Raw genomic sequence first — 26,018 nt, 5'->3', positions numbered from 1 at the left:
GTTTGGAGGCACACCCAGAATGTTTTTCAGGGTGTTGCTTTTTGTCAGATGTTTCCAACACGCCTTTCTCTGCACCTACATATAAGATGGCTGGTGAATGTTGTTCTGCTAGAACCCGAGTGCTGTTTTAAGATAATTTAGCTTACTCACTCTATAAGTTAGCAGAATGCAAGTTTGCACACACACACACACCCCATTTTGTTTTTCTAGGTAGGATCTCTCTGTGTAATAGCCCTGACTGTCCTGGAACTCACTCTGTAGACCAGGCTGGCCTAAAACTCACAGAGATCTGCCTGCCTCTGCCTCCTGAGTGCTGGGATAAAAGGCGTGCACCACCATGCCCCCACTGAGTTTGCTTCTTATCTGGCTCTGACATTGTGAGCTGTTCCTTAGGGTTGACTATTGACAAAACCAGATTTTTTTTTAAAAAAAATAAAATTTATTTACTTATTATTTGTTTGGACTTTTGATACAGCACATGCATGGAGGTCAGGACAACCTCCAGGAGTCAGTTCTATCCTTTTGTCATGTGGGTTCGGGGATTTCGTTCATTTTGGAAACAAGCGCTTTTTCCCACCTCATTTGTCAAAGATATTACCAGTTCTTATGCTACCGATTGAGATATGTTGTGGATTAGGTAATATCTTATTTATTTCACTACAACCTTAAAAACATTTGATAATAGTATTCATTCTTTCTTTGTGTGTGGTTTGTATGTTCATGTTCATGTGTGTAAGGGTGTATGCAGACATGTCCGAATTGAGCGTCTTCCTCTGTTGCCCTCTACCTTTTTTGAGACAGTCCCTCACTGAAATGGAGTTCATGATTTCACCAAGACTGACTGAACAGCAGCCCCAAGGAGGCCTCTTGTCTCTGCTTCCCCAGTGCTGGAACTGTAGGCATGCACAAGCACACTTGGCTTTGATGTGGGTGCTGGCCACCTGAGCTCAGAGCCTCATGCTTGTGTAGAGTCACCTTCCCAGCCCCTGCTGTAAGGCCGCTCAGGATGATTTTGTGTGTCCCTGACTCATCTTGTGCTTGAAACAGTAATTAACGGGGTCTGGGTTGCTGGTGCTGACAGCATTACCGGTGGTTTTAGCGTGTTACAATCATTTCCAAAGTCCTAAAGCAGTGCTGTGTTGCAATTCCTTGACTGTTTTATACAAAACAGTTAACGTCGTACAGTTTGAGCCCAATAAGGGAGCAGTGGGCAAGGCGTACAAGAAGGACGCCAAGCTGGTGATGGAGTACCTCAGCGCCTGTGACGAATGCTACATTACAGAGATGGAGCTGCTGCTGAATGAGAAAGGGTAAGGTGCTGCTTCTTCCTGGGGCCCATTGCAGGCTCAGCGGAAGCAAGATGGGTGTTTCTAGAAGGGTTTTAAGGTAAGTTCTGTCTGTGTGGTACTGGTGTTTAAATAACTCTTGTTGCTAGAATTTCAGCAATTATAGCCTAGAAACATATTTGAAGCAAAATAATAAAGATCTTATTATCTTCATGAACATTGTCCCAGCTTTAATCTCCAGCATCTCAGAGGAGCAGGTTCTTTTCTAGTGATTTTCCTAGAGGAGACTTCTGAGTTAGATTTGAAGCTAATCTCACCTTTCCTTGGAGGCCTGGAGTACTCTGTAATCATAGACAGAAGCACAGCACAGGCGAGTCCTTAAAGGAATACAACAAAATCCAGTTCCAGACGGTGTAGAACCTATCGTAATAAAAAGTAATCTGTGACTCCTGGTGAGGGAAGTTAATTAGAAGACCTTGAAATAAGAAACAGGACTAAGTGGGAGGAGGGGCGGAAATGGAAACTTTTATAATTTAATAAAATTACAAAAAAAAAAAAGAAACAGGACTAAGTAAATACATACATAAAGTAAGATAGTTGTATATGTGTGCATGTTCTTACATATGGAAAGGAAGGGCTGGAGAGATGGCTCAGCGGTGAAGAGTGCTTCAGCTCCAGGGCCCTCTGAACTCGTGGGCACCGGCCCACATACGGCAAACATTCATACACATAAGTTTTTAATAAAGACTCTAAAGGAAAACATGGACCGTTGTGAGACGTGGAAGTGTAAACACAACCTCCCATTGCTACCCTCGCTGCGTGGGGCAACAGTGAATTAAATAGTGCAGAGGAGATAACATTTAATTTAAGGTCACAGTCTCAGAAACTCCATGGAGCGTCAAAAGTTAGAGGCTGGGAGATGCCATGGAACAGCGCCAGACAGATAAACACACGTGTGAAGCAAACATCTGATGATGTGGTAGCAAGAAACTTAGCCCAGGCAGGTTGAAGACAAAAAAATGACATGATGGCGTATTAGACTCAGATTGCTAAAAACTGGGACAAGGACAAAAATCTTTAAAGCAGTCAATAGGGGAGAAAGAGTCGTTATATAACAGCCAAGAAAGATGAGAGAACACTGTGGGTTAGGGTCTGTAGGTGTCTAGAGCCAAAAGTATAAACATGCTAGACTCATCAATACTGTGAGACAGCAAAGGCTCCATGAAGTGTTGGGATGCAGATCTCTCAAAAACAATGCCAGAGCTTTAAAAAGGAGAAATACGCGGTGAGTGTAAACGTGTAAGTTCCTTAGAGAGACAGTGGACTGAGCACTGGGAGGTGACTCAGCGGATAAAGTGCTTACTGTGCAGCCGCGAGAACATGAGTGTCCATCCCCCAACCCACAGAAAAGCCCCACTCTGTGCCTCGCTTCTGTAACCCCAGTACTACATGACAGATGTCAGGGGCTTCTGGAAGACATTCCACAGTCACTGGCCCCACATATGCCCACATGGACAGTCCTGCACGTACAGAATGAGAACGGACTATCTAAAGCAAAAACAACAGTATGTTATGGAATTTATGTATGGAAATGAAATGCATGCCAAAGTAAGAGTAAATGATTGGGAGTGTACTGTTACAAAGGTAGATGGAGTGACAGAACCTTAGGCAGTGCAGGCAGTAAATTCCAGAGCTGTTGCCTACAGAGAAAGCACGCAGACCAGACACAAACTTAAAATGCTGTTTAAAATACACAGGACCTCTAGAAAACTGGTAAAAAGGACAAAGATGGCAGACTTGTACTGAATGCAAATGAAATAAAATAATCTAGTGTTAGTGAATATGTTCCAAAAGTTCCAGACTTGATTAAATGCAATTTACACTGAACTTCAGTGATAATACAGAAGCAGGTTTAAACGTAAAAAGATGAAGATTTTATATAAATACTAGTCAAAAATTGGAGTGCTATGATCTCCAGACACTAAAGGTGGTTACCCAAGAGGTTGTGTCTAAATACGAACACAACTGAAACTAGAACTTAAAACCGAAGAGAAACCAGGCGTCTCTCAGTTACTGTAGATGTCTACTGTCAGCAATTGGCAGACCGAGCAGAAGAGGAACACAATAGGAGGTAGAAGCACGCACTGTTAATAACTGAATTTGTCCATTTGTAGAACCGTCGTTAAAATGTATCAGAACCCTTGCTGTTTCTCCCACCTCCTTTTCCTTTTAGAATTGCTCTCAAACAAAAAATGATTTTTGAATTTTCAGTGGGGTGGGTTTAAACAAGAACAGTAACAAAAATGCTCAAATGAAACAAAACAAGAAAACAATATACAAGAGACCACATAGGGCCAGCAAATGCAAAGTATTTCATGACTGCTCTTTTACTGAAGGGTTATCATAGTCTTATCATAGTCTCTAGTTACATAGACACCTAGGAAAGACACTGCTGTAATGGAAAGCAGATTACTTGTCATTTCGAGTGAGGGCACAGAGGAGAGGGACTTGGGAACCTGGAGGCCATGAAGGTGTGGGTGTTTACCATTCACTAACAACAGTCGTGAATTCTGCAAGACCATTCTCTGGGTTTAATCTCAAGCAGTAGCTGTCTTGCTAACTGTTCTGTAGGGGTTTCCAACTTTGCATTTAGACTACTCATAGACTATGTGACACTGTGCACACATACACAAACTTCAAACCAATAGTTATTTCAAGGAGATCAGTGGAAACCATCCAGATGAGGTAGATTGTGACAGGAAGATCCCAGCTTCAAGACAACCACATGAGGGCGCTCTCTAGTTCTGGGTTGCCGTCAGGCCAGAGAACTGGACACAGGCCTTTAGAGTGAGAAAATAGCTGGAGTGTAGGGCCATGTAGGGTGCCCCTGGGAACCTGTAACTGATCTTAGGACACAAACATATGACAGCCATGGGGGGGAATGTTTTATACTTTGATAGCAAACAGTCTGGAAACCTATTTAAAGTTGATCTTTATTTACTCTACTTTTGTGTGACAGTGAGCTAGTCTGTGTTTATATTTGCTGGGATAGTGTGAAGGGCTGTGATCATTTTATTTGCAGAACTATTTTGGACAAATTTGATTACAACAGTTTTGGTTTTTTTTTAAGCTTTTATATTTAATCTTGACTTCAAGATCAGAGGAATTTACCGTTAAATCAGTTGTAGAATTTTATAAAGTGAGCCACACTTTCACATCCTCTTCAGGATATGGTTTGGTGCCACTGTTTGGTGGTCCTTATGAAATGACTTTGATTTGATTTGAGTTGTAATCTGGAGAAAAGACCACATTGTGTTAGCACTTAAGATGAAGCATATTCAGCATGCTGGAGGAGGGGTACTTGTTTTACTGCTGTGTAGTGAGTTTTCTCCCTTTTTTCTCTGTTTATAGGGAATTCACTATTGAAACCGAAGGAAAAACATTTCAGTTAACGAAAGACATGGTCAGTGTGAAGAGATTCCAGAAAACACTACACGGTAATTTATGAGAACAATAAAAAAACAAGCAAATAGCAACCATTATTCCTGAACAAAAAAAAGAAAAAGAAAAAAAGGTTTAATCATTTAACATAAGTTTTGAAAAGAAAAGCCACTTAATGGCTAAGGAAAAGCCTTCTCTTGGACGTTTTTCTCTTTCAAGAGGCTGGTGCTCTGTGCTGAACAGTAAAAGTGCCCTGTGTTCCCTGCGACACAAGGTGCATGGGATGAGATCTGACTGAAGACCGGTACTACTGTTAAAAGGCTTTGTTTCTTGAGTAAAAGGGCCTTCTTTCACCTAACCTGCATTTCTGGGAGGTTTTGTTTGGGTAAAACATATTAAAGATAGTTTTTTTTACTTTGAATGCTTTTTATAAGACTAAGAATAATGTTTTGTTTTGGTCGGGCAGAGTCTGAATTAGGCAGTGTGTATTTTGGAGCACGTGTGAAGGTTACTTGGACCTGAAATGAAGCTCCTAGAAACTGTTGTAGATATTTGAAAAGCTGTGGCCAGTGGACAGGAGAGACCTGGCCTTGGAGCCAGCACAGGGGTGAATAGGATGCCCCTTGTGTCCTGGCAGCTGCCTCAGAGTCTATACCTTGCCATCACTCAGCTGCTACAAAGGATGGACAGAAACCGTGCCTTCATTATGTTCCTAAAATGCATTCTTTTTCCCTGGTGGTTCTAAGGATCAACCCGCGGTCTTGTTCATGATAGGTGGGCAAGTGCTATACTAAGCTACATTTTACTCTTTTTATTTCTTTTTTCCTTTGTAATGGTATGTGGATCTATTAATACAATTCACTATACTGGTGGTGCTGAAGGTCTCTGGAAAGAGGGTACTCAGTCCACGTAAGTCTTTGGATATGATGAGTGAAGGAGAAACTAATGAAAGCACATTTTACATGAAGGGGAAGCAGGCATGTGATGACAGTGACTCCTTTATCACAAATGGTTATCTCATTCCCCACAGAGCAGGAGCTCCCCAAGGCCTCCAGGGAGAGAGTTACCATACCTTCCTGAGTGTGGCCTCTAGGAAGAACTGTAGCACCCTGAGGAAGGTGTTAGATGGGATAGTGGGCCTTGAGCAGATTCTCCCTTCGGTGTTTCCTGACCCGGGACCTTGAATACAGTGGTGCTAACTTGGCTCTGAAAGTGTTCTCCGCCTGGTAACAAGCCAGAAAGTCAAATACAAGTCATAGTTGTCACAATTGTTCTGTGTTAGCTGTGGGGGTTGGTAGATTTTTTTTTTTTCATTCTTTGTGTTTCTTCAAGTATTGAGGATTGAACCAAGGATCTCTCACTTGGTAGGCAAATGTTTGCCATTGTGCTGTATCTTCAGCCCTTTTTCTCACCTCTTATGTTGAGAAGGACTTTACTTAGTTCTCCAGGACTGGCTTTTAAGTTGTTTGGGCCCAGGGAGTTCTAGAACTAGCAATCCTCCTGTCTCGGCCTCCTGATTATAAACTTGTATCGCCAGATCTAACTTAAGGTATTTGTTTTGTTTTTAAATTTGGTTTTTATGTATATGTTTTTGCCTGCATGTATGTCTGGGTACTACATGTATGCCTGGAAACCAGAAGAGGCTTCAGATTGCCTAGAACTGGAGTTACAGACAGTTGTGAGCTGTCTCTCTAGTCCCCAGTAGTTGATTTCACAAAGTCTTAATGCAAGCTCCAGCTCTCTTGGCTTCCTAGAAAGGCAAAGCCAGAGATAAAGTAGAGAACTCGGCTGCTCCTAGAACTCAGGCTTCATTTCTATATGTGAATAAAGCTGGTTCACAAATGCTTTGACTCTAACTTCTCTTCCAAGGGATCGTATTTATCATCAGCACATAGTTCCTATAAGTGTGTTCTCCATCCTGCTATACAGAGTTCCAGGCTCTGGTTTGCATCGTGTGGTTCTAGAGAGAGTATTACTGAATTATCGCCTCTTTTGCAGTGGAAGAAGTTGTTCCAAGTGTAATTGAGCCCTCCTTTGGCCTGGGCAGGATCATGTATACCATATTGGAACATACATTCCATGTCCGAGAGGGAGATGAGCAGAGAACGGTAAGCTGCCCCTGGGATGAGCTCTTCTTAGCTGTGATGTGTGCGGGGAACTGCCGTACTAGGTTCTAGTCTGGCAAACTCATAGTTTAAGACTGAGACCCAGGCATCTGTGCAGTGTTAAGTTTTGTTTTTCTTTAATAACTCTCCCAGTGCGCACGTGCATGCGCGCACACACACACAAATTCCAATGTGTTCCAGTGTGTTCAGCTGACAGATCTTAGAGTGGGCAGCAGCATCTGAGCATCTGGGATGGAGCTTTTCTGGCCTTGAAGTGTTGAAGAAGTTGGAGTTGATAAGAAGCCTTATCAGTACCTTCACCTCTCTTCACTTGCTGATTCTGTGTCTTAGGCTCCATGCCTTCCACTCTGTCCCCTTGGCTCGTGAGCCTTTGCCTTTGTGATCTCAGTCTGTCTAGGAAGGTATATTCCTGTAGCTTCTAGCAGATTTCCAGGAGGATAGTCAAAAAGCTAGCTAGAAAAAAAGAGAGGTTCTGTCTATATCACACCAGTTAAAGAAACAGTCTCATACCTGCAGTCCAAAGCCGAGCATTTATGTAACATTTGATGTCAACCCTCAGTTCTTTGTGAAGCACTGAGCCTTGGAGAATGAACTGGTGAATTCTAGATGCCTTCTAGAAAGTCTGACATACTATTTTGCTATGTAGCTGATAAAATTGCCTTTTTGACCAGACAGTGGTGATGAACACTATTAGTTCTTGTACTAGGGAGGTAGAGGCAGGCAAATCACTGAGTTTGGGGCCAGCCTGGTCTAAAAATGAGTTCTAGGACAGCCTGGACTATTAAACAGAGAAACCCTGTTTCAAAAAACTACTGACAACAATAACCCCCCCCCCAAAATAACAACAACAAAATATTGCCCCTTTACCCCCAAAAAAAATAACAACAACAACAAAATATTGCCCCTTTATATCTCTGTAAAATACATCTTCATTCTCTATTTGAGGGAGCAGCTGACCTTCTTTTGGCAGACAGTAGTAGCTGGCCTGGGCAGTAGGTGTGCCTATGCAGACAGCACTTTCCAGGGAGTGATGGTGTGCTTACCTAAAGGTGTTCTTTCAGATGGCAATTTTGCTTCATGTTTTTCCTGCTTATTTTTCTAATAGAAAAGTTTTTAGTTTTTAAGAAAAAAATCTTTTGGCTGTTTCTTTGAATTGAACAATATTGATATAACTAGAGCTTTAATAGACATTTCATAAAAGCTAAACAAGAATAAATTAGTCACGCTGTTATGAATTGCATAGAGTCCCTTCATGAAGAGAGATTTGATTAGGCTGTGGGAAGCCAAAAATGTTTCTGAATTATTAGCACTTACTTACTTAATCCACTTGCCTACAGATTTGGTGTAAAACATTTCTAGTGAAATTTTTAAAAAGTATTTCTGTAAAGGCAAGTTCCTTTTCCTCATGTGAAGTAGAATTACAAGCTGGAGGGAGTTGGGTTCTGTGTTGTGCTGGCTGAAGCACAAGGGTCCCTTAAGGCAGCATATTTGTCATTGCTGCCCTCAAGGGGTAATTAAGCTTTGAGAGGAACCTAGCCTGGATTCCATCACTCAGTGGTTTAATGGGACAGATCCATTGTCAGGTAGCATGTTCTTGCCTTCAAATGAACCTTTTGTACAAGTACTATTTAAGAACCACCTTTAGCTCTCATCTCCAACCCTAAATGGCCAGCTGGTTTGCCTGCTGAAGAACATCTGCTGTCTGATTCTGAGTTCTCGTTCACGTACAGTGTAGGGTTGAACTATTGTTCTCTGTAGGCGGACAGAACACCTTTTATTTTCTTGTTTAGACTTTTTTTTTTTTTTTGGTACAGTAGCTCTGTTTGAGTTCATTAAAATTTTCGGTTGCACTTGGTCTCACAGGCCTGTGGGCTCTTCTTTAGAGAACTGAGGGCTTGGGGTTTCGGCACTGCCATGTGTTGTTTAGTTCCCTGGGAGGCGCTTCAGGTGGTCCTCAGAAAGGATCCCCACACTGACCACCATGCACACTTTCAGAATGCTTGCACGTCGTTAATACTGTGAGCTCAGCAGCGTGGGCAGTAGAAGCAGGGACTGTTGAGAGAATCCACAGGCTGGGCCGGGCGTGGACTAAAGTTCTCACCCTGTTGTCCCTTTTGTCACGTGGTTGTCACCCTAGTGTTCTGGGCATCTGATGGCAGAGTGGTCTGAGTTACCTACTGAGTATAACTACTTGTACTTTGGGATGTTAACATTTCTTTATAAACTAACATTTGAATTTCTTTCTTTTTAAACCATCTAGTTCTTCAGTTTCCCTGCTGTGGTTGCTCCATTCAAATGTTCTGTCCTTCCGCTGAGCCAAAACCAAGAGTTCATGCCATTTGTCAAGGAATTATGTAAGCAAATCCAATCGGGCAATCTCCATGGGAGCGTGGTCGGCAGACTCAGTTTTACAGAATGTGTTATCTGTTTCAGGAAAAGCATAGATTGACTGTGAATAAATAAGACTTCAGCCTCTGCTCTTACACTTGTGCTCTTACACTATTTTAGCATTGGGTGAGCAGGAGTCAGAGTTAAGGTTCCTTGCTGCCCTTGTTGACCCTATGGAATGTGGCACCTACTGGATCTCCAGCCACTGAGTCTACAGCACTGGAAGGGACCCCGGAGTGCCAGCCCCTTCTGAGCTGGGAAACAGGGAGGCTGCCTGAGCAGCTCAGGACCGAGCTCTTACCTTAGCACCTGTCCAGTCCTCCTTCCCATGTAGCTCTGTAAGGTGCAGATAGCAGTGACTGGGCTCCAGCAAGGGACTTTGTCAACATCCATGCAACTGAGATTTGCTGCTCCTTGTCTCAGGGTCCTTTGTGTTTCCTGAGCTTCTAAATTTATATTCAGGTAGTGCTGGGAGTTTCTGCAGTATTTCACTCTTACCTCACTTTGTTTTGGATAGCGGAAGCTCTGACCAGGAATGGCGTGTCTCATAAAGTGGATGATTCCTCTGGGTCCATTGGAAGGCGCTATGCAAGGACTGATGAGATTGGCGTGGCTTTTGGCATCACCATTGACTTTGACACAGTGAACAAGACCCCCCACACTGCAACGCTCAGGGACCGAGACTCCATGCGACAGATAAGAGCAGAGGTGAGTGGTCTTTTCTTTGACATTCATCTTAGACATGTGCACAGCTTCCTACTCGCTTGAATTAGACTTTGATGTATTTATATTCCTGCTCCCCCCTTTTTTTTTGTAATATCAATGATGAGTTTGTATCAGAGAAAGCCTGGATTCCCAAAACTGTTTGGTTTAATTATGAAAATACCCATTAGCACTTGTCTAATATTGTATAGACATTTGGATTGCTCTGGGCTCCTTCTCCAGCAGTTTGTTTTTATGGTTGATTGTTTATTGGGCAAGAGAAATGTCATCCCATGAGGCTGTTGCCATAGTTTTGTTGGCAAGCTTTGGGGACTTAGACATTTTTGCCATTATACTTCTATAGAAACATAAAAATGTGTGTATAAACTTTGTGTTAGTCCGTTGGAAATGGAATATTTCTGTGATTTTATGTAAAGAGAAGAGAATAATGGGGTGGGACAAGCACAGAAGGCTCGCTGCGTGGTAGAGGAAGGGGCTGGAGGGGGCACTGCTCTTGGTAATTGCCTGACTAAGTTTCCTGGCTGCTCTGGACTGCCATTCTCGGCAGCTGTGGTTCTCAAAGAGTATGAGCCCCAGAGCAGCCTCAACACCAGCATCTCCTGGGAACTTGTCAGAGCGGCAAGATCTGTACCCCGAACCTGCCAGCCCATTCGTCAGTAGGAGAGGGAAGGGCTGCAGAAGGGTCTACCAACCAGGCTCTACAGATGTTGCTTTTCCACGCCCAACTTTGTAAAGCACTGCTGGTGGCCACCGACACGTGCATAGGCTGGGCAGCTGACTCTCTGCTGCCCTTCATAGACTTGATTAGCTACAGGAGTCCATTTACCAGGTGGGGAATAACTTAAAACAGAGGTGCAGAATAGGACCGGAAGCTTTGCGGCAATGCTGAACCGTCAGGGGAACTGGTGGGCTTAGTGGACTTGAGAACAAAGACCGCAGCCTAGGAAGGGGTGAGCATAATTAAGAACAAACACGGCTTTAGAGGGACTTCATCATTACACAGAGTGTGCTCTGTACTGTGTATAAGGCTTCCTGAATTCAAGGCGAATACTCTCTTCACAAACGTAAAGTAGGCTAATGCTTGCACTTGTTTTCTCTTCCCAGGTCTCTGAACTGCCTGGTGTGGTCCGTGATCTGGCCAACGGCAGCATCACTTGGGCTGATGTGGAGGCCAGGTATCCCCTCTTTGAAGGGCAAGAGACTGGCAAAAAAGAGACAGTAGAGGAATGAGAGCAGCTGGCAGCTCGTGATGACTGTGCTAATGAATAACTATCATGTCCACTACACAGGAATTGTGACTGCGTCCATGGACTGTATTCTCGTCAGTGGCTGCTTAATTTTACCCTTGCATTAAAGTTAAAGGAATTCTGAACAAAGTTATCATCCATTTGTTATGTTTCCTTTTTTTTTTTTAAAGCAAAGACATATCTCTTACACATTTATTTGGTTAGGTGTGCTTGTGTTTAACATGGTACATCTTTTTAAAATTAAGTTTTATTGGAGTATAATTTATAGACCGCAAATTATTTCAAGTGTACAATTTAGTGTTCTTAATGAGTTAAACAGCCACAGTCCAACTTTAGAACATTTATACCGGAAGGAATTCTCATGCCCATTTTTCATAAGCCTCCATTGCCTCCTCAGCTCCCAGCAGGCACTAATCTACATCTGTAGATGAGCAAGTGATGCCCTGTTCCAAAGAGACAGCCGTCTCCAGGCAGCTTGGTGGCTTCTGGGAAAGACTGAGTGTATGGGAAGATGGTGCTGACGTAGGGTAGGTTTCTGCCTACCCTGCAATCTCAGTTCCTAGCTTCCTTGTGAGTCCTGGAAGTCATTGGTTTCTTGAGGCTGGAGGAGCCCCAGCTCGGTTGCCTGGCTCAGCAGTTCCCAGTGTCTTGATCCTGGTTTTATTGTTTAGTCTTTGTTTTCAAAAGGTTTGCTACTTGTGCATTTTTGTTTAGAACACTGAGATGTCACATATTTACCTAAGGAACAAATACGTTTAAGGAAGAAGCAGTTTGTAGAATCTTAATTGTCTGGCTCCCAGCTCTGGCCCATGCATGTCTAGGATCGCTGGCCTCCGGAGGGTCCCCAGTGTTCTCTCACCACATTGCTATGATGCTGCAGGTGGCAGGGACTCAGCAAAGACCTTGGGTTAGTATTAGTTTTCTGAGCTGGGACTGGAGCTGGTGATTGTGTACTGAGCTGTACCCGCAGCCCCAGCCCACCCTCAGCATTAAAGTCACGAGCAGACCTTCCTGGGAAGAAGCCTTTTACCACGGCTGATTGGTCTCCTGTCTGCTTCTGTGAGCTCTTGTTATTACACTAGAATGAACTATACTCCAATGAACTCCTCATTCTCCAGGGATCCCTCTCACCTCACAGTCTTCATTCTCAGCATTCTCCCCTCCTTCTTCCCATGTACTTCTCTTTTCAGCAGATTTCACCATAATAAAACAGCCCAGACTGATGAGCTCATTAATACGGGAAGATATATTAACCGCATCGCAGGATTTGCCTCCCTTGCACCATAAAGGGATTCCAGCTGAAGCTTTCTTCTCAGTTGGACCCTAGAATTACAATCTGCATGTGATCGGCAAGCCCTTCCTTCATCTGCTCTACCTCTAGTTGTCGCTGTGCCATCCGCCGCCCCCCCCCCCCCCCCCCCCCCCGCCAGAGAAGGCGTGCCTTCTCTAAGAGGATGGATTTCCCCGGTGAGCACCATGGGCAGGCAACAAGTGTGCAGAGAGCTGTGTTCTAAGTGAACAGGCCTTTGCACACTCGTTTCTGCTCATGCTTAGTGGTGAGTTAAAGCTCACATATTTCAGGCTTGATGCCCTGTAAGTCTTTTTAGGTTTAAAGAAAAGTATTTTATTTAAAATCTGTGTATCAAGTGGCAAGCTGTACATAGTTAAGTTAGCCTGGCTCAGAAGTCCTCCCTCCCATTGATGAGGCGGCTCAGACTGAGTGCTTCCAGGAAGCTTAAAGAATACCATAGAAGGGTTCTTTATTTACAGCTTAGGTTAGGCTTCAGGACATTTGACCAGGCATGATGTAGAGTTATGTCTGGAGCGTGTGCCTGACTTGTGCAGGAATAGTGAGACCTTAACATTATCTAAAAACCGTAGTAGCAAAGCATTGAATATAGAGGGGCATTCCAGAAATGGACTCGCCAGCAAGTTAGAAAAACAGACAGATCTCAATACTGATGTCATGAAATGGTGTTCCTGTTCTCGATGAGAACAAGGTCACTCAAGCATTTATACCGTTTCATTGGCCAGTGCAATCTCAGTAAGTGAGGCTCTGTAGAGCATGCCTGAGAGGATCGGATGCCCCAGAGAAAAGTCCCAGTTACCTTGTTGTATTATTAGTAGCTGTCTGGGATGAACCTATTGTGATCAGGTTTCCCTGGTCATGGGGGTAATGGTGGGGCTAGGGTGCAGCCGTTTTGAAAGCATTGCCTACCACATAGCTTGCACCCTCATTGTTGAAAATCTATGTTTCAAGCAGGTGTTTGTGACATTTAGCCCACATGGACATGAAATTGAATTGAAGATTCAGTAAATGAATGAATAATCGTGCTCTGCCTCAAAATCCACCTCCTGTTGCCTACGCAATAAGTCTTGGTTATGGGGCTGCCTCTAAGCTGTAATCGTGTTAAGAGCATGTGGATGGACTAATGTCTTCTCTGGAAATTAGGATGCTGGCTTCAGAGCTTTGCCAGTGTTTGCCTGAGATGAGCACCCTGCAGCCCCACCCTCCTACCCACAAGCCCCTTCCCCAGGTGGACACGCTAAAGAGTGTGTCTTTTTAACTCATTGCCTCTGATTGTAGTGCTCAACCCCTGCTGAGTGTTAAACACCTCAAACTTGAAAAATACTCCCTTCTGAGTCCCACCTCTCCCCACTAAGAAGTTTCTCTAGGATGGTCTTTGGGTATCAGTATTTGAGGATATTCTTAGGAGAGCTACTTTATATTTCTGTTGTTGCTCTGGGGAACTTTGCATTGGGAAGGAAAGGCTCCTGGCAAGGGTCTTTGTGACTAAACTTCATAAGGACCTTACATCTAGTGAACTGAGGGGCTGGAATAAACGGGGTTTTAGATTCCCCGAGAGCCTTTTGGAGCCTCATCCTTGCTGCGTTGGAATGGTGGAGTCAAAGGAGTGCTGGAAGGAGATCTGGGCCCCAAGCCTTGAGCACAGCGGCTTCCCTTAAGTCTCATGCCTGTCACAGGCTGGGGAAGAGGAGCCCAGCTCTGACACCGGACTTGGCACTGAAGGGAGTTAGGTCTTAAAACTCAATCACTGACAATTAGCTGTAAAGCAGTTATGCTAACTAAAACAATTTAGGCTAATTAAAACAGTTTTTGGATCATCAAAACTCTTCGCTCTGCATCCAAGTGCATTAATTGATAGTGAGATTAAGTAGAATGAAATTGTAGCAGGGCGGGGGCAGACCTTCACTGAAAAGCATTAAAAATGAAGAAATTTGAACCTAAACTTATTATTTGGGGGCCTGCCATTCTGAAGCAAGTTTGCGAATTCGTGTGTTCCAGCAACCCGTTCTCAGTAATGACTCTCCTGACTCAAGAAGACCTTTGACCCACCTGTACCCCAGATACAGAACTAGGTCCCTTCTCACCGCCTCAGCCACCACTCTGCCTCGCTGCCATCAGGTGTGCGCATTGGTGTTTGGGGGGAAAGAGTTGTGTGAAATTCTTGCCACTTACGGTCTGTGTCACAGCCAGTAACTAAAGTGGTCCCATTCTACCCTTAAACTCTGGCTTTTTGTGTCCCTCTGGGAGGAACACTGCAGACTTCACCCTCCCTAGCCCACCACCGCTCTTCCACTGGCCCACTCCTGCTGCCCCACCACCGCACACCTTTTTTCTGCCGTCACCACTACTGGGGTTTTCAACTCACCCAAAGGACCAAAGCAATCAAAAGGAGAAGCAATACACTGTAAGTCTGATGCTAAATCACACACCTCAACCTTGGTTAAAATTCAATTTTCCACCCAGCAGCAGGCCGGAAGCCACTAGACAGATTATCAAACTTTGTGGAGCCGACTTTTAAGGAAAATGAAATCTCAACCCCTCTGAAATCCCTAGCTGGAGAAATGTCAGCTGATATTATGAACTATAAACCATCTTTCGACTGACGTCAAGTAAATTATGGGACTAGCAAGCCATTTTTAAAAATCAGCTCAAAATTAGGGCAGTAAGAACTTCTAAAATGTGTACTCTGAGAAAGTCGTGTGGCCAGTGGAAGCCTCTGAGGCCTGGGGACCCCAGGAGAGGCAGATTATCTGTAACCAGGACTGGCTGCTCACACCTGGATCAGATGTGGTCCTACCCGCAAGCCCTTGCCAGTCGGGGAAATGGTCACAGTACAGTGTGAGCGTGGCCCCGAGGTGTGCTCTCTCTAACCTGGGAAAGTAGGACCTGGTGCAGTTGATATTGACAGGAAATTGGGGGTTGGTGGGTGTCTCCAGAAATGTTCAGGTTCTTGTGGCAAGGGACAACTGGACAGTCGACTTGAGCCTCACCCCCCTAAAATGCCAGGGTGCACTTTAATGTGGGTTAAAGATTCCACAGGACAGACTGACGGATTGGCCTTAGTGACTGGGCAGCTGGATGTTGGAGATCTGAAACCAAATCGCCGTGATCCGTCTTTAGCTCCCTGGGGAGGCATTTATAAGCAGCAATGAGTCAGAATTATTCTGCCTTCCTGGGCAAAGGATCGTCTGTGAGGATCCATGATGCTGATGTGTGGATGGGAGCTGAGTCTCGAGGAACCAGAGGGAGGCTTATTGGTTCCCTGCAAAGCTAATTAAGAGCACAGTTTGTCACTATGCCATCTTCCCAGCAATGGTGAAGGGCAATTTTATTTCCAGATAGAGAATCATTAGCTTGTCTCTGCCTGTGCCTACTTGTGGATTTAACCAGCAGATTCTGAAATGGGACTCAGGACTCTGCCTAGGAAGGTCCCTCTTGTTCCAGCACTGTTCCCAAACTGCAGGTGCGAACGTGACAGGTTTCTGTAGATCTGACCTTCAATACTCATTTCTCCCAGCAGCATCTGGGATGTTCTCCAGGGTATGAGACAGTTTGGAGTTAAGTAGGGTGATCATGTAATTTATTGTTCAAACCAGGATACATGTGTAAACCATCTTTGGGAGCTGGTGAAGTGCAGCCTGGCACCTTAGATATTAGGCAAAGCACTCTACCACTGAGCTACACCCCAGCCTTCTGCTGAAGATTCTATAGGATGTAATAGAAATCCCCCCAAGATCTTCATTTCTGCCATTCTTGTGAAGTGGAAAAGGGGGTGCCGTGTTGGGGACTGGGCCTTGGCCCTGATGGGAGGTCAGGATAGGGATGGAATGGGAAAAAGAGTTCTTTCCCTTTGCCAATGCTGATGCTTTCTTTGTGCCCTTGTTCTGTCTTGCTGGCACTGGACTCCCATGGGCTAGCCCAGCCTTGAGTGGAGCAAATGAGAAGGGACTAAATGTTCAGTGAGTTCTAGGGACAGTCAGGGACAGCACAGTGCCGGGGATAACCAGCAGGGGCTTCTGGCTTCTGTTACCCAGCACTTCGGTGCACATGCCTGGCTGACCCTGGCAGTGAGGCTCTCTGAAAGAGGCTGTTGGTCAGGCCTCACCAGCTAGAGGCAGAGGCCGCTGGTGGTTCTGTGATGAGCACCATTCGCCAGCCCTGTGTGGAAGGCCTTACACTGCCTCAGGAATGCCCCCTTCACTGAAACATGGAAGGATCAATCACCCAAAGATGGAGACATCTATCTATCCCTCCTGCTGATTAGCATCTTTAAGTAATGCTGACCCCCCCACAAGAGAATAAGGGGTGACCTTGGGGGCAGAGCCTAGAAACTATACTGGCGATACCAATGGGTAAAGAAAGTTACTTTTAAACAGTTCCCTTCCTGCCCTGCCACAGCTGCCTTCCCTTAGAGGTTTCCAGAGACAGGTCTCACCTTGGCTTTCTACAGCATCCAAGCACACGCACTGGAAATAGGACTTGGTACGGCTCCCTTGCCGGTTAGCCCACGCACAGGGCTCACAGCTGCCAAAGGACACTTACTACCTTCAGGTTCTGGATCCCCTGAACCTTGAAATACTCCACTCTGGAGAGCCCTGTACCCCCATTTCCGGACGAGTGAATGTCAGGTCAGTTGTACTGCCTCAGCTCCACCAGAGTCCAGCTTCTCCACGACTTGTCCACCACCTTCCTCAGGACCCTGGCGCTCTAGAGGCTTCAGACCTTCAGTAGCTTTTCTACCTGGACTCTCGGCACAGCAAAGCATCCTGGGAAATGCTGTCCCCATCCCTGACTTCTGCCCCACGCCTGCCTTTATCAAAGCCACACTTATATACCAGCTCTTACACCAGCAGGCACTTTCTGACCCCACTTTACGAAGGGACCTCTGGACCTCTGGACCAATCAGGACCTTGGAACCTGATTATGGCTCAGTCTGCAGTCTCATTGTGAGTGAGACCCTTGGATTAAGGAGAGAAGTTTCCCATGTGCTCATCTTCCCCAGCTTTACAGGGCAGCATGGGTGGAGGGTTAAACGGGAGCCCGAGGGCCCGCAGGGTCTGGGTGTTGGAAGCTGTTCCAACAGAGTCCGCTAATGAGGCCTCTTTCCAGGAAGGCCCTCACTGAAGGACTGCAAGCTCAGAAGGCCGATGACACTAATGAGAACTGGCTGTGCTGTGGGGGCAGATGCTGAGTGAGGTTAACTAGTGGGGACCCAGAGAAATGGCCTAATGGCTCCGGTGGCATTTCATGGGCACCACTCAGCCAGGGCCATGACCAGGAGCTCAGGAGCAGGGCAGTGCAGGGCTGGGGTGGAATCTCTACCCAGCAGGTCTGTAACTTAATGCTTCTCGATTGAAAATGAGCCGTTTAGTAGAAGTACAGATAAGAGAATGATTGCTATCGTTACTTCATATGACATTGTTTGTGCTGGTATGGGTAGTGCTGTCCCAGCCAGCAGAGATCACAGACCTGTGAGCCCTCCAGGTAACTCATACAGGAGAAATAATAAGTGGTACTGAGGGAGATGGGCATTTGAGGGGCACTCGTGGGTGGCACTGGGGGAGGTGGGTGTTTGAGGAGCACTCACGGGTGGCACCGAGGGAGGTGGGCATTTGAGGAGCACTCGTGGGTGGCACTGGGGGAGGTGGGCGTTTGAGGAGCACTCATGAGTGGCACCAAGGTTCTGTGGCATCAGTTCTGATCAGTCCCGCTGTCTCTTCTAATCTTGACAATCTTCACATGACCCTTTGGGCCAAGCCATTTCTACCTCTTTGTTCTACATGAGCATCTACAGTGCTAATCACTGCAGCCATTTCCTCTGGCTAGGCATGTCTGACATCTGGCCAGGCATGTCTGACATCTGTCCCTTGAGAAAGCCAAGCCTAGGCACTCTTGTCACCTACCTCCCCAATGACAAGAGACGCAGAGCCAAAGCCTTGCCCATACCATTCTCCAGAGCATTACCAAGTGTGAAGTTCTCCTTCCCCTGCCCCCGCCAACACTATCTGGTCCTTGGAGCAGGGAGCAGACACCAAGCACACGCTGACTAGGGCCACAAAGCTCATGACAGAATGATTTCCAGCTCATTTTTTTTTTCAGTCAGATATAAAGAGGGCTTAAGAGGCAGCGGGTGGAGCATTTTGGGTGACAGATTGCCGTGCACTCTGGGACGTACATCTCAGAAGCAGTGCAAGGACGTGAGTGACCTGGAAGTGAGTGGCATGACCACAGCTTCTTATTTATCTGAGAAACCTTAGCACACACAGCTGTAGAAAAGGGGGAGGGGGAAGAGGGAAGGAAGGAAGGAAACTGATGCTGAATTCTGACTCACTCTTGCTGCAAGCTGCATCCAAGGATTTCTGAACAATCAAATTTCTATTCTTTTGTTTAAGGTGTGGCTTCAATATACTTTCCATTTTAGGTTTAACAATTACTTATAAAAAACTGTCTATAAATGTCAGTATCTAGGGCTAGCAAGATGGGTCAGCAGGTTAATATCCCAAAGCCAGATGACCTGAGTTTAATCCCGAGAACCCACATGGTAGAAAGAGAAAAATTTTCCTCTGGCAAATAATGGAACACATGCACTCCCTGCAAGGAAGTAAGTGTAAAAGGAAACCTTTCAATATCTAATGTGGCTTTAATAAATTGTTTATATTTAAAAATAGACTTAAGTCTGTCTCTATAATCCTAGCACTCAGAAAGCTGAGGCAGAATTGTAAGTTCAAGGTGAGCCTGAATTACTCAGCAAGTTTGAGTACAGCCTGAGCTAAATACTGAGGCCTTGTCCAACAAATCCAGAAAACTAAAAAAAAGCTGCAATAGCCCAATCTAGAGAACTCTAAAAAAGTCCCAAGAGCCAGGCAGAGAAGTTCTATAAGAGCCAAAAAGTGTCTCTGCAAATAAAATCATCTAGGGATAGTGGGATGAAGGCAGGGGCTAGGGGAAAAGGGGGCAACAGAAGCTACCTGCTGACAAAGGTTTCTTCTCTATTTATTTATTATTTATTTATGGTTTTTTTGAGACAAGGCTTCTCGGTAGCTTTGGAACCTGTCCTGGAACTAGCTCTTGTAGACCAGGCCGGCCTTGAACTCGTGGAGATCTGCCAGCCTCTGCCTCCCGAGTGCTGGGATTAAAGGTGTGCGCCTGGCTTGACAAAGTGTCTGAGGACAGGAGACAGTGGCCCTGGAAGCACGCAGTGTCTGGGTGTGTTTGGTGCCTCAGGTGCTGTGATAGTTTTCTTTTAAAACTCAGATATTTACCAAAATGTCAGAAATCACATCTTTCCATGCTTTAAATGTATTCAATGCCAAACTAAATATGTATAAAAGTGGATAATTTTTCAAAGTTTATTTTTGTGGGGAACTTAGACAAGGGGCTCTTTTCAAGCCTATAGCCTGTTAGCTTCTCCCTCCTCTTCGGCTGCGGGGGTGAGAGGGGGGGCGGCAAAGGAATAGAGGTGGAGCCTGAAGCCAAGCTGTTTCTTCTTGTTTGTGGCCCCTGAGGGGCCTTGCCTCCCCTCCCTCCCAGTTCCAGAATCTTAGTCCCTGACACAAGCAGGCTCTGCACTGGGAACGGGGCAGATGTCATCCTTGGGGATAATAAGAGGTAATCCTGGCCCTTTGAACCCGAAGACTCCAAACCCCCCACAGGCCAGAGGAAGGCCTGCTTAGGTCCAGGTCATCATCTCTTAGGAGAGGGACTTGGCTCTGGCCTGCAGACATTCTGCCCTCGTCATTGGCCCACTTCATCTCTCCAGTGTCCAGCTGCTCGACTTGAAGTTTGCCACCCCCACAGGTACCTGGCTGATGTCGCAAAGAGCTATGTCCGCAGCAGAGGCTGAAGCAGTCTGAGGAGCCTCACCGACTCCCTCTGGCTCTGGTGTTCTCCTCTTCTGTCCAGCATTGTGTGTCTGATTGGCCTGAGAGTGTGGTTTTCCGTCTGTCTCATTTGCCCATGACATCTTCAGATCCCCAGACTGAGCCCAGGCTGAACGGGGGTTTCCCAGGAAGGACAGCAGACTGGGAGCCAGCCTTCTCCTAGAGACACAGTGGCAGGACTGGGAGCGGAGCGGAGCGGCAGCTTGGTGAGGGGTTGCTTCTGAGGAGGGAGGCTTCTCTGCTAGACAGCCTCTGCAATGAAGCCAGATAAGTTAATTCTTGTCTCCCCCACCTTCGGAGGGCACCCTCAAGGGAGGGCACCCCAAGTGCGGAACCAGAAAGCAAGCAGAGCCAACTGTAGGTGCTGTGGGTGGTCCAAGTAACTGGGTGACTTGGCCAGCCCTTGCCTGCTCTGCACCTCGGGTTTTGTTTTGTTTTTTTTTTCATATATAAATGGTGCTACAGTGAGAATCCACAAGAGAGGCCAGGTGTGCAAAGACATGATGACGTGAGAGCCACTCTTTTCAAGGGGCCTGCCACATCTCTCTGCTCCCTCTTGCTTGTAGACTTGTGGTTGCACTGGGCCCTGGTCCTTCAGAGTCCCCTTCCATAGCTTTCCTTTCCTTCCAGACTGGAGAGTTGATCTCTCCCCCGCTTATTCTGCACCTCAAGGGCCAGTGTAGCAAGGCGGACCCAGGGGAAGGCTGTAGAGGATGGGGAAGCTGCCTCAGTGGTGCATTGATGACAGAGAGACGACAGAGGGTCACACAGCGGCTGTCTGCTTGATGCTGTGGAAGCTGATCCTGGTGGGCGATGTGGGGATGGACATGGCCCGGGCCACCGGCACTCGAAGGGAGTGATGGTCCTGCCAGCGGTGCCATCTCTTTCTCAGGGCTGAGCGCACCTGCAGGGAGGGAGAGGCTCAGTCACCTGCTGGGCCAAGCCTCTGCCAGTCCCCCAGCTCCATCCCAAGAGCCATTAAAGGAGTCTAGGATGGCCCTCAGCCTGCCACCCTCACTCCAAGAGGCTGAAGAGGTCCCAAACTGAGGTCCTCCCCGAACCCTGTTGCCTGCCCTGCAGTTTCTTTCAGGAATCCATTCTCCCTCTCCTGGAGAGGCCCTGGGCCTGCTTAAGGTTCCAGCTTCCTGTGGATACCCCTGCTACCATGACGTAGGCCTCTCTAGCTTTGTAAATCAGCCCTTCAGCTCAGCTCAGCCCTGCTGAAACAGGCATCAGACCCAGCTTCCTCCTCATCAGGAAGGGCCTCTCCTTGTCCCCTCCGCAGTCCAGCCTTCCCTACCATTGTCTAAGGGGACACTCCTGGCTCGTTCTCTACACCTGACTCCCTTCTGTTTGTATGGTAATGGCAAACATCAGCTTCTTCCTGAGTGTGTGTGTGTGTGTGTGTGTGTGTGTGTGTGTGTGTTTCCAGTGAGCACTATGGTGTATGTGTGGAGGTCAGCTTCCATTCAGGAGTTGATTCTCTCTTCCACCATATGAGTTTCAGGTGGTCAGGGTTGGCAGCCAAATGCCTTTATTCACTGAGCCATTTCACCAATTCTGGTGAGTCAGTAAAGAACTGCTTGAATGGCATTTTTTCTTCTGGAACCTCCCTTCTGTCATCCCCTCTGTGTGGCTTCCACAGGCCCTGCTATCTGGGCACCTTGCTCTTTGGCTCAGAGGGCATGTGCTGGGTGCTGACATGTTACTTCTGGCTTGTGTAGTGAGCTACACTGATTCCGCAGAAATTCTATTTGCCCTAAACTGAGTGCTTTCTCAGCTCCCCCACCGCCTGGAGCTGAGCAGAGCCAGTGATGGAGCTCGTCTGAAAGGCTGAGCAGCTTGACCAGATCACAGGCGAGTACAGGGTAAAGGCCTGAGCCCCTAGACTAAAAGGGAGGCCCGTCTCCTACCTCTCCATTGAAGAAGCAATAGAAGACAGACACAAAGAAACCCTAGAAAGGAAGGAAAGAGACGTCAGGCATCGGCTGGGGAATCATTCCCGCTGGAGGTGTGGGAGAACACAGAATGGCTGGAGGTACACCTCCCGGGACTTAGCGCTCAGGGGTGAGTGGGACCTCAGAAGTCCTGAGCCCAGACAAGGGATGCAGTTACATCAGGGTCTGCTCTGAGTGCCTGTGGTTTCCAGCCTGGCCTCAGCACCCCGAGCTGGTCCTAGGTATTCTCAGAAGTGTTAACAAAACTGAGCGCTGGGATGGGGGTGGGGGTGACATGACCAGGGCAACCTTGCCAGCATCTGGGGCCCAGTGGGGTTCCGAGTGTGCCAGCACTTGGGTTCCGGTGCTCATATAACTGATCCTAGCGCGCAGGCCCATGCTGAACACCCGGAGCTGGAAAGTGTTCTGCCGCTGGGGCGCCTACCTGGAAAGACTGCAAGAAAGAGTTGAAATAGATGAACACAATCTGTGAGAGGTCATCCTCCCCAGGGTTGACGAAGAAGAGCATGTAGGTGATGCCCAGGAGAGGGAGGAGAACCAGGGTGGCCTTCACTGCCTTCCTGCATGGGGAAGCAAGAGGGCAACGACAAACTTGAGTTCACCTACTGTAGGCAGCATCCACTCAGGTGGGAAGATGGGAGGCCCTGATGGGCTTCTGGGAGCTGGAGCAAAGTCTGGGGGTGAGGACTTCCAGGGCTCTGGAAACTTCTTGCCTCTTCGCTGCCTGTCAGGGCTCTCGGCATTCCCATACCTGTACTGGATCGTCTCGGATGTGGTTGATGCTCGTAATTTTGTCATCAGGATCCTGACGATGTTGAAGAGGAATATAAAATTGATCTGGAAGAAAGCAGAGAGGGACAAGGGGAGGTCTGTGGGGGTGTCTCAGAAGCAGACCACCTCCCCGAATCCCCGACATCTGCCCCCGACACAGGCCCCAGCACCTAGCGCCTGCTATGACTGCCCAATTTCTGCTCTTCCCTAGCCTGGTCTGGAGGCATCCATTGACCCCGGGTCCCGATCTCCACCAGTGGCCCAGGCAGTTTGTAAAAGCAGTGGGTGGGAGAAGTGACCACTCCTCCGGGGTCACTTCTGAGAGCCTCAATCCTTGCCCTCCTCAGAGACTACACAGAACCACACCCCAGATCTCGGATCCATCTGTCTGCTCTCGGCCACAGGGTTCCTGCTTATTGATGGAAGATCTCAGAGGCCCTCAAACTGTCACAAGCTCTAGGTTGGTCAAAGGTCCTTTCAGCTCAGCCCTGGGGGGAGAGGCACACAGTCCAGGTGGAGCGGTTAATCTCTACCCCGGCTCCTAGACGCTCCTAAGCCTTCAGACAACCACAGGCAGGGAAGATGAATGGGCTCCGGGAAGGGACTAATTTATCTTCATTAGTGCTTTCCCTTAACATCAAAGACACGCCCACCTCTCACTGCCATGGGTCTGCTGGCTCCTGACTCAGCTTCGTGCTGCGTGTGGGTCTCTGTGGATCCCCAGGGTCTCTTGGTCTCTGAGGGACTCTTAAGGGTCAGTAAATTGGTCAGCTGGTCCCCGAGCTGTACTGTCGCCCCGTTATGCGTGTCCCCCATGTGCTTGTCTCAGAGTGGGTCTTGTGCGACCATGCGTATGTGTCTATCTGGGAACACCGTGTGCCTGCATCTCTCTTCATGTACTGCCAAGCACAAGCAAACAGGAATGGGAGTGTGTACAAGCCTGCTGGAATTCCTTCCTCAGAAAACGTTCACAGGCTGGGAGGCATGTAATTAGCCTCGGGATGTCTGCTGGTCCATATGTGTGGATACACACACATGCGCCCCCTCACTCCAGTCTCTGCCTAAAAAAAATCCATTCCTTCTACAAATGGAGGCAGCCCTTCTAATCCTCCTATATGATAGATTCCAGGCAAGGCGTAAGGGGCATGATCAGCCTTGCTGCCCCTGTCTCCTAAGCTGGAAGGCAGAGGGACAGGCGGATTCGAACTCTCACCTCCCTGTCACCTCACCACTCTCTCCCATGCATATACAGTATACAGTCTAGTGAGCCCACAGCTGAGGGGAAGCCTTCTAGGAGGCTGTGCATGGCCTGCTGCCGGCTTTCTCTAAAGGCTCACCTACCCTGAAATAACACAAAGTCCTTGGTCTTTTTCCAGTTCTTTCTGACTTCTCTGAGAACAGAGACTATTGCAATAAAAGATATTCAAATTTCTATATCATTTTCTTGCATTAAATATCTAGTTCACTAATTAGTTTATTCAATTATCTACCCAATGTGTCATCTATCCATTAATTTACCAAATATTCATCCATTTATCCATCCATCCTTCCACAAAATACTTCATCCAATTGTCCACCCATTGTTTTTGCCCATCCATCCATCTATCTATCCATCCATCCATCCATCCATCCATCCATTCACCAACCCATCTGTCTACCCATCCATCCATCCACCCACCCACCCACCCACCCACCCATCTATATATCTATCTATCTATCTATCCATCGATCCACCCACCCACCCATCCATCCACCCATCCATGCACCCAGAAGTCACCGAGCACCCCTTGGCTACAGGGCCTTGTTCTCTGTGGTGAGCAGGACAGGAAAGGTAGGGCTGATATGGAGCATCTAAGAGACCTGGCCTCCTTTGACTAACAAGCTACCCCACCTGGATTCCCGCCCCCAGGAAGCTACTCTTTTCTTCCCAGTTTATTTTCCAGCCTCTTCCTTTATGGTGTCTACATCAGACACCTTCCTCTCCTCTCCAAGGAGCCCTCTGACCACTCCAGCCCACACAGACCTCTTCAGGACTCCACCTTAGACGCTACCCTGCATGCCAAAGCAAAACATACCATCTCCTCCACGAACCATCATACCCAGACTTTGTCCAACCTGGTTCTTCACTGTATTTAAGCATTCTTGCACTCAACCAATCATCCTGACATGACAGCCTCTGTGCTGGGTACCAGTGAAAGGCATGTGGACATGCAGACACAGCACCTGCTCCCAGAGAGCTATGGCCTAGATGCAGATGGGGAAGGACTGCAATTTTCCTACAGACTCACTAGAAGGGTCTGGAGAAAGGCACGGCAATAAGCTGAACTATGAAAATAGGAGCTTCCAGGCAGAGACCAGGCCAAGAGGGAGGGGTCTTGGGTGGAGGAGCCAGCCCGATGGTGACCAATGTAATGCTGCTTGTGGGAGTCAAGACAAGCTCTAGGAGGGAGAAGCACCTGAAAGCCCACTCAGGAAAATCCGTCTCCTCCAACTCCCTTGCAGCCTGGAATATTCTTAACGTGGACCACATGGCTGGAGTTTCAGGGGCTGGAGTGGTACAGGTGAGGTTAGCTCTTGAAGAAGCTTCCCCTGAGCAGTCTCGTCTTTCCACACCCCTAGCATTGGTGGTTCAGCACCATGGACACTTGCATTCCATCTGCTTCTCCTCAGGAGGCTCAGTGGAGGGAGTGGGTGTAAGGCCTTGAGGGGCTTGAGCCTGGAAGGTGGTGGTTGCTATCAAAGCAGCCACCATGCAAGAAGATCTTGTCTTGACTCCCACAGAACATTTAAGTCTCTACACCCTTGTGACAGGACCGGCCGCAGGAGGCCTATGCATGCCTAGAGCCCAACAATGAAGATCTAGTGTTCGCACCGTTCCAGGTGTAGTCG

At 47.2% G+C, this 26,018-nt stretch overlaps 2 protein-coding genes across 6 annotated transcripts in view; one reads left to right on the top strand and one right to left on the bottom strand.

Annotated features, from left to right (window-relative positions):
- Gars1 (glycyl-tRNA synthetase 1) overlaps nt 1–11,344 on the top strand; it is a 41,190-nt gene extending 29,846 nt beyond the window's left edge. Inside the window, exons 12-17 of one of the 2 annotated variants that reach the window (XM_087907467.1) lie at nt 1,170–1,310; nt 4,698–4,783; nt 6,726–6,835; nt 9,114–9,207; nt 9,759–9,949; nt 11,069–11,344. In XM_087907467.1, coding sequence (XP_087763593.1) covers nt 1,170–1,310; nt 4,698–4,783; nt 6,726–6,835; nt 9,114–9,207; nt 9,759–9,949; nt 11,069–11,194 — 748 coding nt within the window. In that variant the 3' untranslated portion in view covers nt 11,195–11,344. Of the gene's footprint in view, nt 1–1,165; nt 1,311–4,697; nt 4,784–6,725; nt 6,836–9,113; nt 9,208–9,758; nt 9,950–11,068 lie in introns of both variants that reach the window. The other variant, XM_087907466.1, reaches the window with a different exon arrangement.
- Nucleotides 11,345–19,855: 8,511 nt separating this feature from the next.
- Nucleotides 19,856–26,018, bottom strand: part of Crhr2 (corticotropin releasing hormone receptor 2) — a 41,826-nt gene continuing 35,663 nt past the window's right edge. For all 4 annotated transcript variants that reach the window (XM_087907462.1, XM_087907463.1, XM_087907464.1 and 1 more), the window contains 4 exons: nt 23,110–23,195; nt 22,783–22,918; nt 22,314–22,355; nt 19,856–21,304 (listed from right to left, as the gene is read on the bottom strand). In XM_087907462.1, coding sequence (XP_087763588.1) covers nt 21,164–21,304; nt 22,314–22,355; nt 22,783–22,918; nt 23,110–23,195 — 405 coding nt within the window. In that variant the 3' untranslated portion in view covers nt 19,856–21,163. The remainder of the gene's footprint in view (nt 21,305–22,313; nt 22,356–22,782; nt 22,919–23,109; nt 23,196–26,018) is intronic.

Source organism: Myodes glareolus, chromosome 6 (assembly GCF_982192425.1).
Source record: "Myodes glareolus chromosome 6, mMyoGla1.1, whole genome shotgun sequence".
NCBI classification, from domain to species: domain Eukaryota; kingdom Metazoa; phylum Chordata; class Mammalia; order Rodentia; family Cricetidae; genus Myodes; species Myodes glareolus.
This window is presented reverse-complemented; position numbering and strand designations above follow the sequence as displayed.